This window comes from Pygoscelis adeliae, unplaced genomic scaffold (assembly GCF_000699105.1).
Source record: "Pygoscelis adeliae isolate BGI_AS28 unplaced genomic scaffold, ASM69910v1 Scaffold268, whole genome shotgun sequence".
Taxonomy (NCBI): Eukaryota; Metazoa; Chordata; class Aves; order Sphenisciformes; family Spheniscidae; genus Pygoscelis; species Pygoscelis adeliae.
The window spans coordinates 1,393,334-1,407,769 of NW_008825262.1; the positions used below are offsets into that span (position 1 = coordinate 1,393,334).

Below are 14,436 nucleotides of genomic sequence, written 5' to 3' on the forward strand. Positions count from 1 at the left end.
GCCTGCTGATGGGCTGGCAGAGGAAGAGGAGCAGACCCTTCAGAGAACATAATTCAGTTGCTGGAGCAATTGTGATGAATGGGTTGTAACTAATAGATCTGGTTTTGTACATACACTCCCTCAGCACGCTGCAATGTGGGCAACAGTTCTGTGAGGATAGATCAGCATCTGGACAGTTAAACTGGGGGTTGCTGTCTCTAGAAAGAAATGGGATGTTTGGTGAAGTTGCATATTCTGTGTGTCATATTTTCCCAGCAGGTCTCTGTTTCTTATTCTAAGGCTGATATCTGAGCTCTGCTCACATGCACGCATATATCCCTTGTCAATTTATGTGGTCTTATCTTAATAAATGAGACTGATGTGGCCTCCTAATTAAAAAAAATCTCCGTAGCCATTTTTGCACACGAGAGGGGAAGCTGAGCTAATCTGTACCGTTGTGTGAGAGGACAGGCTGGTTGGAGAAAGTGGCGTAGCTTTCAGTGGCATGTTTTTGAAGTGCCATTTATCAGTCTAATGTCATTCCCGCTTTGTTCCAAGCAAGAATCACATGTCCTTTTTTGAAGTGATGTGTTTGTTTCTCCTTCCAGGTTTTTCAGATGGCTCTCAAGTTCCAGAAAGGCCGCCAAAGCCGCTACCACGGAGAATAAATTCTGAGCGGAAAGCAGGGAGCTGCCAAACAGGCGGAGCCAGCAGTGGGACCAGTGCGTCACTGCAACTCTCCAGTGAGATCGAGAATCTAATGAGCCAAGGCTACTCATATCAGGACATTCAGAAAGCACTGGTCATTGCACATAACAATATTGAAATGGCCAAGAATATTCTCCGGGAGTTTGTTTCCATTTCCTCCCCTGCGCATGTGGCCACATAGCACATTGCCTCCACACCTACAACTTCTGTGGACCAACTGCCTGGGCAGCCATAGCCCAGCTACGCACCAAAGGGGAAGGGGGTTCCTTTAGAGACTTCGTGCTGAGGTCAGTCCTGCCTCTTAAGAGAATCAGTTATCAGGTTTTTGTGGTTCCAGATTTCAAAGCAGTGGAATGAAATGGAGCAGAATGGTGTTTTATACAGTGTATGTCTTGGAGTCCTTTACCCCTACCTCTTGTTTAAGAGAACAGATTTATTTCCAGGGTGTTGGCAGAGAAAGGTATTGCAACAAGGGATCCCCGAGCTGATGCCCTGGAGGCTGGGGGGAGTGTTTTGTGCTGTGAATTCTAAGTGAATCCTCTGAGAAACAAAGTCTCGAGGTCGGTGTGGTGTGTCCTGTGGTTCATGGTACTAGGTTTGGATCTGTTCGCTGCTGTGTGTCTGGCTCAGGCTTTTTAGAGCAGCTGGGAGGTCACTTTCTGCTGGGAATAAATAAGAGACCTTGGAAGAATCTTTTGATTGCTTCCTGTTTGCCATGGCCTTTCCCTCTTGCCTGTAATAATAGCATTTATTGCTTGTGATTCAAGTCCTCCCTTTTTGCCTGGAGGTAGCATGACTAGCTTCTGTCAGGCATTTTGATCTTGACAGTGCTGGGAGTTGGATTTCTCTCATGAGTCCTCTTGCCAGCAGCACTAGATTCCAGGCAGCTAGATGTGCTGAAAGTTTTGCGTGTTTTTGAGGGGTGGGAGAGGGTAGCAAGAATTTGAGTGAGAGCAAAGAACTGGCTGCTGCTTTTCCTTTTATAGCCTTGAGCATTTTGTGCTTCAATGCTCAAAATTGATTGTGGCCCTGCTGGGCTTGAGCAGCCGTCACTGGACACTCCCATGTGCTCTTTCTCTAGGAATGTTGCACCTGGTAAATAAGATGTTTTATTTATCTTAATTGCATGGTTGCTGTTGCAGACTAGTGGCCTTCATGCACATTCCATCATCTCCTTCAGAGAGCTTTTGTGGGAGCCAGCTGTCTTTGTGCCAGGCTGTTTTGTGGAATTGGTAGATGCAGCTGATGTGTTTGTTGGTATCTTACCTGCTTTGCAGTAAAAGAAATGCAGCAGTTCCCTGCATGGCTATTGAAACAACATGGGGGCTCCTCTTTCCGTTTCCATTACTCTAAGGTATTGCCAGAGCTTGTGTTAAAACAGATCTGGGAAACGTCTGTATTTGTAAAACGATCACACAGCTTTAAAAGTCAGAACTCAGCTGTTACTTTGAAAAAAACTGACTTGCATACGCAGCTACTTAACTCTGTTCATATATGCTTGATGTGCGAGAAGTGTATGGGTCCTTTTGAGAGGATTTAAATGAAGTAGGGATGCACATATCAGAGCCTGACAGACGAACAAGTGCTCTGTGTACACTGAGAGGCTATTAGCCTTTTGAAGCATGTCTAGCATTATTTGCGTCTCTCTAAGGGCAGCAGTAGTCACTAGGCAAAGGGTTGCAACTTGAAATATTGTTGGAGTGATTATGGCAGTTGGATGCAGTTTCGCCTTTTAAAGAATCTAGTAGCTGGGCCCAGATCTCAGAGCAACAGCTTGCAATTTGCAGAGAGGACTTAACAAGTATTAGCAAAGGAAACTAAGCATAAAATGTGTTTTATGTAGAGTATAGGTTTCTCACTAGATCTACAGCTTTATAAATTGATGCAGTGGGTTCCAGGCAGTTTAAAAGCATGAACTGCCTCTCTTTACTCCCCTCCTTTCTGTAGTAAAGAAAATGTTCTCTGAAACCGTAAGGAGATCTCCTGCAACACTTACAGGCCATCACCGCCTTTGCTATTTTGAGGCCAGGGCTGAAACTCGCAAACACAGCACACTGATGAGATCTATGTCAGTGGGCATGGTGCTCTGCAGTGGTGCAGAGTGGCGCAGCCAAGAGCAGTGTCTGGCCTTGGTGAAGGTGCTGAGTTACGGAGAAGGAGATGTCAGCGCATATTGCACTCGGGGAAGAAGAGCTGTTCTTTTTCCCCTGCCCACACATGCAACAGTCAGCGGTATCGTGAACCAGTCCTGCTCCTTCTGTGTGAAGTGCTCTGCCAGTTATGCCTGGCAGGCTTGGTCAGTGTGTCTGTGGGAGCTTCTAGAGAAGCAAGCCTAGCACTTGTGCTGCTGAGGCAGGAACGTGGGGCAGCTCTGGTTGTTCTCTCAGTAGATCTGCATATTACACTTCTGAGCCTGAGCAACCGGTCCTAGCGTATGAGAGTTATTTCCTGGCTTTGTCCTGGAGAACCAGGTAAAAACCCTTTTGTGAGGGAGCACTACGGTTTTATTTCTCTCTTTTTCGTATTCTCTCCAGCGCTGCCACTAGCTCCGTGTTGAGTTTGGAGCCACTTTGTTTCTGACTTGCTGTGTAAACTCAGTGCAAGTGTATTCAAGTGTGGCGTGTGACTCTTGCCACTGCCAAGGCTGCGTAAGAGCCCAAATCCAGCCAGCTAGAAAGCCTTAACTCTTGTCTTGCACAGTGTGTGTGATCGGAGTAGTGATGCCCTGTCCCATACAAGCCCTTTATTACAGGCTTGTTGTAATGTTAAATTAAATCATGCCTAGCAGAGCTATCACAGGCCTGTCTCTGGGGTTTATGTACCGAGAGACGTTCCTATGGGTATTGTTCCAGGTATTAGAGATTAGAGAGAGCAATCTTTGTGGCATGTATCACTAATTTTTCTGCATGAGTCCTTTCTGTGCACTGTTTGTGTCTCAAACTGATTTAAGAAACTTAAGTCTTGGCTTTTCTTCCTTAGACACGTAAGCGTTTGCTAGTACCACTGAAGTGCAGCAGGGTGCTGACCATGTCTTATGGCTGTGCTCTGTGAAGTCAATCCAGGCACTGTACAGTGTGTTTTTCTTGTTGTTCTTTCAGAAAGGTAAGCCTAAGATTGATTTCTCTTTTTTTCCCTTCACCTCCTTGATCTTTATTCTGAAGAAGTTAACTATATGACGCTACTTTAAAAAGAAAAAAACCCAAATGTCTAGTGCCTTTCTTAAGAATGCTGCATCGCTAGGCTGGATCTGAGTATCCACCCCTCTGTGAAAACGAAGAGCCCGAACTAGGCAAGCTGTAAAGACGCCTTTGAGCGCGAGACTGCTTTGAAAGGGGTGAAAAGAAGGGGCAAGAAAGATGGGCAATTGTCACTTCAACTATGACACTGTGTTTTGTAGCGTTTCAACTGTGGAGGTTTCCCGCTTTATCTGTTACTAACAGTGACTTGTCTGGACTGGTGCTGTACTAAGCTTGGTGTGAAGACAGTAGAATTGTAGGACAGGATTGGTTTTGCTTGTAACAAAATACGAGTTCTGCTCCTGAAAAATGCTGGTTTTCCCCCTGCCTGTCAACCCGGACACAAAGCGAGCAGAAAACACTTTGTACAGTAAGAGTTGGGCACAAAATCTGTGGGACCAGTACGAGCCTCTGCACAGCGAGCAGCAGGTAGCTGTGGGAAGCGGGCAAGTATCATCTGTTCTGAACAGGGTTTCCGGCTGACTTAGTACGTTCAGTGCCACTGTAGCTGAATGGCAATCTGAAGCGAGACGTATCCTGCCAGGGGTGTGGTAAATCTTGTCTGCTGCACTGCCCTTGCGTGTCTGTCTCTGCAAGTGCTGCGGCTTGAGGCGTGGAGCGTCTCTGCTGGGAACCAGCGGACTTGCTTTCACCGTCAACAGCTTTTCTGCATGTCCTTCACTGAGCCCTTACCTTGGGGGAGCCAGACAGGCTCGGAATACAGCATGTTGCTTCCTGCACTAGACTGATTACATTACTGTAGCTAATCCTGAGGCAGGGTCATTACTGTAAATGTTTTTTTCGGTTGAGCAAGAAAAAATGCAACTCCCAGGGCACCTTCTTAAAGGTGCCACTTTAAAAATTAGTGGGGAATAAGGACACTTATTTTTAAAGTTCCTAATAGAAATCTTTTTTGAAATTCCCGGTGGGGGAGGAACAGTTGTTCTTTCTCTTGAATGACAAATACCAATTTGTATAGTATCAGTGTTAAAAATGTTGAGATTTTCACAAAATATTTTAAAAAAGTATAATAGTGTCATTAATATAAAAATATAATAGCAGTATTTAATCCTTTCAGATCTGTAAAGAATAAGGAAAAACAGAAGGTAAATATTCTTACAGAGAGTAGCTGAGCTTTAAGGTTCACTTGGTTTAAAGTCCTCATTTTGTTTGCAAATGCATTGTTAATGTTTAGAGGTTATACTAATGTTATTTATTAATTGTTTCCATTCTTGTATGCTGCCCACTAAGAGCTTCTTTGTTTGGGATTTCATTCACCTGTGTCAGTAAAAAGAAAACAAAACAAAGTTTTATTTTTAAATAAAATTTCCTTTGTTGTAGCATATCGTCTGTGTCGTGTTGGTTCTGTGAGTCCTGAAAAAGAATATCCTGCTCAAGCCTGCCTCAGTCATCTCGTTCAGGGTGCCCAAGTCTGGGACGATCAGTCTGTCTCCGGGATCTCTCGCAGGCTGCAGCTGACTTTGTACCTATTTTAACTATCGCCACAATTATCTGTTAAATTCTAACTCATATCACGGATACCACAAACAGAGGGCAGGAAAGATTTACAGAAAGTTTATACTAGTAAGTCTATTGGTAGAGTTAACGTATTGTAATAGAATCGATTAATGGGGTCTGTAATCCACGGGGCCCTATTTGAGTCTGGGAATGACATCAGCGGGTTTGTGACCCCCCGTGAACAGAGTCCGAGGGAGTCCGTAGGAATCTGGTAGGGTCTAACGGGTTTTGCAGTGTCTGTTGGGGTCTAGCAGACCCTAACGCGTCAGTCCCGCTCTGCTGGAGTCTGTTGGGCTCCATTTCCCTCCCGCAGACTCTGGTAGTACATTACTATAGACTCGAAAAGACTTCTGTAATTACTGCGTAGCGTTTCTGTGATTATATATATTACATAGTTAGAGAATATAATTATATATGACATATGAAGGATACGTAATAAATCCAGACTTACATATACATTGATAACATTACACACTTCAAATATTGTGGGGCCCAATGGGTGCTAATCTGGTAGACGCTGTTGGAGTCCAACACACCCCGCCGGAGTTTGTGAGACTCTGGGGGCCCCGTGCGAGTATCTTACAGGGGAGGAGACCCCGTGAGACTCTGACAGGCGCTGCCAGCCCTGAAGCGTGGGTCTTGGACACCGTGGAGGCTGGAGAGCCTAGAGCGTCCGGCCGAGTCGGGCAGGGTCCGCACCCCGTTACACTCCAGCGCTCCAGAGCCCGGAGGGTCCGTTAAATGAGACAGACCCAAATGAGGACAAGCTGGCCCAGCTGACCGCCCCCCAGGCCCTTCGGGGGTCAATGGGTGTTACCTGGGGTCAACTAAGGACACACAGGTCACGTGGGGGCGAGTGAACCCCTCAAACAAGTCACACTGGGGCCAAAGGAGGACACGGGGGTCAACTGAGGTCACGTGAATCCCTCAGAGACATCACCGTGGGGTCAAATGAGGTTATTGGGGTCAACTGAGGACACAGGGGTCAACTGAGCACACGGGGGTTACCTGAGGTCGCGTGAATCCCTCAGAGACGTCACCGTGGGGGCAAATGAGGTTAATTGGGGTCAACTGAGGACACAGGGGTCAACTCAGGACACAGGGGTTACCTGAGGTCGCGTGGACCCCTCAAAGACGTCATCGTGGGGTCAAATGAGGTTAATTGGGGTCAACTGAGGACACAGGGGTCAACTGAGCACACGGGGGTTACCTGAGGTCGCGTGGACCCCTCAAAGATGTCACCGTGGGGTCAAATGAGGTTAATTAGGGTCAACTGAGGACACAGGGGTCAACTCAGGACACAGGGGTTACCTGAGGTCGCGTGAATCCCTCAGAGACATCACCGTGGGGTCAAATGAGGTTAATTAGGGTCAACTGAGGACACAGGGGTCAACTCAGGACACAGGGGTTACCTGAGGTCGCGTGGACCCCTCAAAGACGTCATCGTGGGGTCAAATGAGGTTAATTAGGGTCAACTGAGGACACAGGGGTCAACTGAGCACACGGGGGTTACCTGAGGTCGCGTGAATCCCTCAGAGACATCACCGTGGGGTCAAATGAGGTTATTGGGGTCAACTGAGGACACAGGGGTCAACTGAGGACACAGGGGTCAACTGAGGACACGGGGGTTACCTGAGGTCGCGTGGACCCCTCAAAGATGTCACCGTGGGGTCAAATGAGGTTAATTAGGGTCAACTGAGGACACAGGGGTCAACTGAGGTCGCGTGGACCCCTCAAAGCTGTCACCGTGGGGTCAATTGAGGACACAGGGGTCAACTGAGGTCGCGTGGACCCCTCAAAGGCGTCACCGTGGGGTCAAATGAGGTTATTGGGGTCAACTGAGGACACAGGTGTCAACTGAGGACACGGGGGTCAACTGAGGTCACGTGAATCCCTCAGAGACATCACCGTGGGGTCAAATGAGGTTAATTAGGGTCAACTGAGGACACAGGGGTCAACTGAGGTCGCGTGGACCCCTCAAAGCTGTCACCGTGGGGTCAATTGAGGACACAGGGGTCAACTGAGCACACGGGGGTTACCTGAGGTCGCGTGAATCCCTCAGAGACATCACCGTGGGGTCAAATGAGGTTATTGGGGTCAACTGAGGACACAGGGGTCAACTGAGCACACGGGGGTTACCTGAGGTCGCGTGGACCCCTCAAAGGCGTCACCGTGGGGTCAAATGAGGTTATTGGGGTCAACTGAGGACACAGGTGTCAACTGAGGACACGGGGGTCAACTGAGGTCACGTGAATCCCTCAGAGACATCACCGTGGGGTCAAATGAGGTTAATTAGGGTCAACTGAGGACACAGGGGTCAACTCAGGACACAGGGGTTACCTGAGGTCGCGTGGACCCCTCAAAGATGTCACCGTGGGGTCAAATGAGGTTAATTGGGGTCAACTGAGGACACAGGTGTCAACTGAGGACACGGGGGTCAACTGAGGTCGCGTGGACCCCTCAAAGCTGTCACCGTGGGGTCAATTGAGGACACAGGGGTCAACTGAGCACACGGGGGTTACCTGAGGTCGCGTGAATCCCTCAGAGACGTCACCGTGGGGTCAAATGAGGTTATTGGGGTCAACTGAGGACACAGGTGTCAACTGAGGACACGGGGGTCAACTGAGGTCACGTGAATCCCTCAGAGACATCACCGTGGGGTCAAATGAGGTTAATTGGGGTCAACTGAGGACACAGGTGTCAACTGAGGACACGGGGGTTACCTGAGGCCGCGTGGACCCCTCAAAGACGTCACCGTGGGGTCAAATGAGGTTATTGGGGTCAACTGAGGACACAGGTGTCAACTGAGGACACGGGGGTTACCTGAGGCCGCGTGGACCCCTCAAAGACGTCATCGTGGGGTCAAATGAGGTTAATTGGGGTCAACTGACGACATGAGGGTTACCTGAGGTCGCGTGGACCCCTCAAAGATGTCACCGTGGGGTCAAATGAGGTTAATTAGGGTCAACTGAGGACACAGGGGTCAAATGAGGATAAGAGGGGTTAAATAATATGAACTGGGTTCAACTGAGGGGGCACGCGGGGTTTAATGGTTTCAAGCGCTAGCCATCTAGTTAAATGGAGTCAAAGGCATCAGATGGGTCACACAGGGTCCTGCGGTGTCATCTGTAAGTTGAACTATGTCTCCCTCTCAGAGCCGTGGTTATTACCACCTCCTGAAGGTGTGAGCACAGTTAGCTAGCGCGGTCTGATGCATTCTAACCAGTGTACTGACTGAGTTGTCTGTTAGGGTTTATTATCATCCACCCTAGCAGCCAGCACAGCCATGGGACAGAACCAGGTAACACTGCAACAGCAGAACTGGATTTATTTATTAGTGCCTTATTAGTATCTATCATAGCTAGTAAAACAGTTCTCTGTTAGAACTTGCTAGATTCTAATATTACAATTATCGATGAGTAACTATCAGTATCTACAGAACCTACTAATAGAGTTATTTGTTCAGGTTATTGGTATCCACTGGAATCCACTAACAGAGTTGGTTTTAGCATTATTACTGTTTATAGTAGCTATCGCTAACAGATAATTCTGTTTATTGATTATATTAGACTAGAATATCACAGCTATCAGATAACAGCTACTGTAGACACTAACAGTTACTAATAGTAATTCAGTTTTTAGATTTTATTCTATTAAAACAACGGTCTATTAGTAATTATTAGCATCTACAGCAGCAAGTAGCAAAGTTTTCTTATTGATTCTAATAATAGAACTATGTATTAGTACCCTAAAGGGAGTAGCAAATAGCTATTTCAACCTATACAGTATCTATTAGAATCTAACTATAGTTATCTATGAGTAGTAGTTACAGTAATTGGTCCTAAAATCAGAATTTATTGGAATGTATTTGTAGATTTGTAGATTTATTAGTATCTACAATAGGTGGTAAAAAGATTTTCTTGTATAATCTACCAATAACTAATAATGCTATTATTCATTAAGTACTTATTAGTATCTATATTAGCTAGAAATACAATAGTCTAGTAGACTCTGTTAACAGAATCTACTTATAGAATTATCGATATTAGTTATTAATGCAATTATCTATTAGAATTATTAGAATTCATTAATGGAATTTCTTACTAGTATACTTAGTAGCTAGCCATACAATTTTGTCTCATAATCTATGAGAATCTTTTAACATAATTATCTATTCATACGTGTATTACTATTATTGCAATTATCTATTGAAAGCTATTACTCTTAGCATCTAATAAACTAACTACCTATTTGTATTTAGCATCTATAGTAGCTATTAATACAATTACCAGTGAAAATGTATTAGAATATATCAGTAAAAATCATCTATTAGGATCTAGAGTAGCTAGTATATGAACAACAGTTATAATCTATTGGAATTCTTTAAGGGAAAAAGCTGTTACTATTTATTAGTGTCTATAGCAGCTATCAATACAATTATCTGTACGTAATGTCTTATTATCTATTAGAATCTAGTGACAGACTTATCTATGCGTAGTTATTAGCATCTATATTAGCTCTCATAGATTCTACTGTTGGGATCTATTAAATTCTATTGACAGTATTCTAGTATCAACCATCACTAGTAATGTAATTATAGATTACAATCTAATACTACGATTACCTATTAGAATGCATTAGTAGATTTATTGTATATTGGTAGTTGTTAGTGTCTGTATTAGCTGTTAATGCAATTACCTATTAGAATCTATACAGTTACCTGTTACCAGCTTCAGGGGCTATAAACGTGTCATCTGTTAGAACCTCAGCAGGATTATCGACTGACAGCTATCTGTACCTCGTTAGCCACTACCTACCGCTACCTCTTAGCATTTGGTATCAGACTTGTCCACCACCTGTTAATAGCACCATCCACTACCAGCGAACAGAATACATTTTCCCGCCCCGGCCGCGGTGCAAAGGTTAAGCAGGTTAAGCCAACACTGTTCTGCTGGCTTCGTCCGGGAGGCTAAGGGCTGTCTCTGGCAAAAGCCGTGCCGCGGCAGCATGTGCCGCTGCAGATGCCTTGCTGAGAGCAGCCGGGCTGAGACCCCGGGGCGGCAGCCGCCAGCCCACCGCGACCTTCAGCAGTGTCCCGAGTGCCGGGGCCCGGGTGAGGAGGGGTTCGAGCTGACGCTCGTCTGCTGATTTAAGCCCATTTCCTAGGTGAAAGTCCCACTGCTGTGGAAGCAAGCCTAAAGGTGGGAGTGTGCACGGTGCCACCCGGCCTTGCTAACCTGCTCCTGGGGAAGGGAGCCTTGAAATCGAGCGGGGAGAGGGGAGACACGCCGCCCTTACAGTCCCGGTGGGGCTGCTGCTAGCGGGAACAAACTCAGAACCCGGCTTTGAACTTTGTACTTTATTTTCACATATATAAAAAAAACCTTGCAAGTATCAGACAAAACTTCTGGAAATTTACACACAATCCAACAAAAATATATATAAACCAAAGCTTTTGCTTCGACAACACTTGTAGCTCATGAGTATAGCTCACCGCTTGTTAGGGCGCTGGCCGCCGGGCTGCTGCACGGCTCCCTGCTACCGGCAGAGGATGCTGGGGGTGCGCGAGGGGACATCTCTCCTGTCGCCCAGGGTTAACCTCAGCCCCTTGCCGAAGGGCTGGGGGGGTGACAGGCTTGTGGACAGCACAGCACTGAGAGTACGTGACTGACTTAGAAGAAGGAGGGGCTGCAGGGGGCTGATCTCTCTAGGAGGAGGCAGGAGGGAAAGCCATGTTTCAGGGGGAGGGCTGGGACAGGCCACGGCAGCGGAAGCTAAAGGCAGGCTGCTTGCCCGTCTCCCCTCTCCACCACTCAGCTGCTGTAGCACCGGCCTGGCTGTGGGGCCAGAGGTGCCACCGAAGCACAGAAATAAACCAGTTTTACCTGGGGCTGGTAATTGTTCAGCACAAAAAAAACCCTGAGACGTCGCCAACCGGCCCTCGCCTAATATTCCTTAGTTTTAAATTGGGGGGGGGGCGCTCCGAGAGCCGCTGTTGCCAGCAGCTGTGCAGCCTCCCTAAAAGCAGTCCAATTCCCTGGGGAGTGGGGACAGAGAAGCCCTCCCCCTCACGTCAGCAAGGCTACGCTACAAACCAGAGAAGCTAAGCCCTTGGTCTGGCACGTGCCTGAGACATGGGCGCCCCTGCCCTTGCTCTGCCAGGCACTCGCCTCCCGTAGGATCACAGCTACCCATTGCGGAGCTCCCTACCCACACAGCACCATCAGGACACGCTGGGCTAAACCAACAAGACAAGAACAGTTCAAAAGGAAAAGCAAAGCACTAACACCTCCCCAGCAGCTGGCAAACACCGCTCTAACAAACCACTTCCATTCTTCGCTCGTCTAACCTGCACACCACTACATCTAAGGTGCCTGGGACATCCCAAAAGTAAAAGTAAAATTTCACCAGCTTTTCTGAGCAAGTTTGGGGTAAAACACATCAAAACCTTCCCACACACATACAGGACAGATTTCCTGAAAAAGCCTCAAATCCTTCCACCAGGTAGCTTAATGGGATATTTCTTTCTAATATTGCTGTTGGCTTCTCTGTAGTAGTAAGCAAGTGCAGCTTTGCTGCTGCTAAGTCGACAACCTGCAAGCCCACGGTTGAGGTAACGGACAGGTGAGTCGGGGGGTGTCCCCCACGCATTGGGGCTCAGCACTGCGACGCAGTAATCGTCTCTGGCCGTGCTCCCCAGGTACTGGAGCAGGGGTGGGACAAGGCAATCCAAGAGCAGGAAAGGTTTGAAGGAAGAAAGCACTTAGTAGATTCCCTCTCTAGTTTCTCAGATCGATGTATTTCTCGCTCTTCAGTCCGCCAAAACAGAAAGAGGGGGGAAAAAAAAAGCAGTTAGGGGTGAACATAAAACCAGGTCCTCTACTGCAAGTGTCTGCATGACAGACAGCAATGCAATGGGGGAGAGCCGCCGGCCCGGGCCACCCCGTGGTGGCTGAGCATCTGCCCCAGGGCAAAGGGTGAGCGTGAGCTGTGTGGGCAGCAGGACGAGGGTGGGGTTGGCCTAAGGCAAATAAAACCGCACCGGGCTCAGGTGCCACATCCTGTGGCTCCACAGGACATGCAAAGCGTGGCAAGCCCTGCCTTAGCACCGTGATGGTCCGGCACCGATACCGTGAACAGTTGCTCGAGCCCCCAGTGGCTCTTGACCGCAGGTGAGAGGTAAGCACGTGGCCCGGGAGAGTCATCTCATCCTGCACTGAGAGCTTTGGCTCAGAGGTGCCAGAGCAGGGCCCGTTCCTGCAGCCTCCGCTCTGACTCCTGGCCAGAGACGTTTATGTAGTTCCTTCTCCCAGAGCCCCCCGGGGAACCCGGCTCCTGCTCCAGGGAGCGCAGAAGGAGGCAGTGCCAAGCAGGTCGGGCAGCGGGCAGTGTGCTCCCAGGAGGTGCCAGGGGCTGGCACGGAGCAGAGCTGCACGTGTGCAGGGGAGGGCTGCTCCTACATCCTTGGAGCAGAGACCTGTGGCTTTGTCACCTCCCCTCCCTCCCACAGCCCCTCTCGAGCGCTGATGATGGATGGTGGAGGCCCATGCAGGGTGGGGAGTGCTGGGAGAGGAGCTTGCGGAGAGGAGAAAAGCATTACCTCGATGCACCCCTGTCCACTCCTCACCTCCGCTCCCAGCCCTGGGAGCAGCCCTGGCCCTGGGGAAGGGCAGTGCACGATGCTCTGTCCTACCTGGTCAGCGGCAGGGCTCTTCTCGCCGTTGGCACCCTGCAGGAGCCCCGCCTCTTCGGAAAGTTTATCTGACTTAACTTCAACTACAATCTTGTCTTTACGTGCCTCTGGCTTTGTGCTAGGGGAGGGAGGTGACAATTTTGAGACATGTCGGCGATACCAAAGAGGGCACGTGGCCGGTTGAGCGAGGCCAAGCCCTGGGGCTCCATCTCAGGGGATGCTCTGGAGCGGGGCTGGGGCAGAGGAAGGCCAGGGGTGAAGGAGGCTCCGGCTCAGAGAAAGCTTTGGGCTGCCCAGCCCCTCCCTGGGGAGGAGTCCCTTGGCTGCTCTACCACTCTGCTGTCCTCCTCATCGCCTCCCTGTGTGGGCAGGGCGGGCAGTGCGGACCCCAGGCTGTGGGAAGCTGGAAGCGCTGCCAAGACCCCAGCGCGGTGCCCCCCCCGAGGCTGCACTATTGCCTCCCTCCACGTTGGGCAGGGAGCGGCTGGTGCAATGAGATGGGAAGCATGAGTGATGGCAAGCACCTCTGGCCCCAAGGGCTCCCTGGGAGGGCGGGCGGCAGTGCTTACATGTCCTGTTTCCCAGCGCGGCCACACGGGATCTTGCCTTTCTTGTGCAGGAAGTAGATGACAGACCCCAGCACAGCCACCACAAGGATGCAGACGATGATCGCCACAATGATCACCCCTTTGCTCTCTGGTGTCTTTTGATCTAAACACAATGGGAGAGGAAGAAGTTAATGCCTGTCCCACCCTGATGCTCTCCAGTTTCTGCGTTACTGCAACCCCTCGGGGGCAAGAAAAGGACCCCTTCCCCCAAGAAAGCACCATGGGGACTCCAGTTCTTGGTGCTTCTCCAGCTCCCTGCAGGATGCAGGTGTCAGTACAAAAATGCTCTGTTAGGGCAGCTTCTGCACTTTGCATTCTGCTCCTGGCTGCCATGCCCCTGCGTGCCATAGGAGGATGGCTTACAGGGTTTCCTGCAAGACATCAGGCCATCCCTTTGCTTCCTTGCCCAATGGGCCTGGGCTGCCGGAAGCCGCACTTGATGGCCTCGCTGGGCTACAGGCTGAGGACAAGCAGGCAGCTTTCACACTTCTGCAGAAACAGGTGGAAACAGAGCCTCCGTTTCCCTCGCGGCTTGGCAGAGAGAGAGGAGCAGTGACAGATGCGGTGCAAGAGCCAGCACCCAAGGCTCCCTCCCCAGGCCAGAGGCGAGCGTGACTCCCATCGGTGGCATGCTCCCACCACAGCCTGGGCTGACGGACGCACGCACCCAGCGCAGTGAGGAGACTGACCTTTT

At 49.2% G+C, this 14,436-nt stretch overlaps 2 protein-coding genes across 2 annotated transcripts in view; one reads left to right on the forward strand and one right to left on the reverse strand.

Annotated features, from left to right (window-relative positions):
- Window positions 1-868, forward strand: part of CBL (Cbl proto-oncogene, E3 ubiquitin protein ligase) — a 36,467-nt gene extending 35,599 nt beyond the window's left edge. Inside the window, 1 exon segment of the mRNA XM_009329575.1 lies at window positions 588-868. Coding sequence (XP_009327850.1) covers window positions 588-868 — 281 coding nt within the window.
- Window positions 869-10,789: 9,921 nt separating this feature from the next.
- MCAM (melanoma cell adhesion molecule) overlaps window positions 10,790-14,436 on the reverse strand; it is a 15,925-nt gene continuing 12,278 nt past the window's right edge. The window contains 3 exon segments of the mRNA XM_009329576.1: window positions 10,790-12,250; window positions 13,135-13,252; window positions 13,704-13,845. Of these exon segments, the coding sequence (XP_009327851.1) occupies window positions 12,221-12,250; window positions 13,135-13,252; window positions 13,704-13,845 (290 nt within the window). The 3' untranslated portion in view covers window positions 10,790-12,220.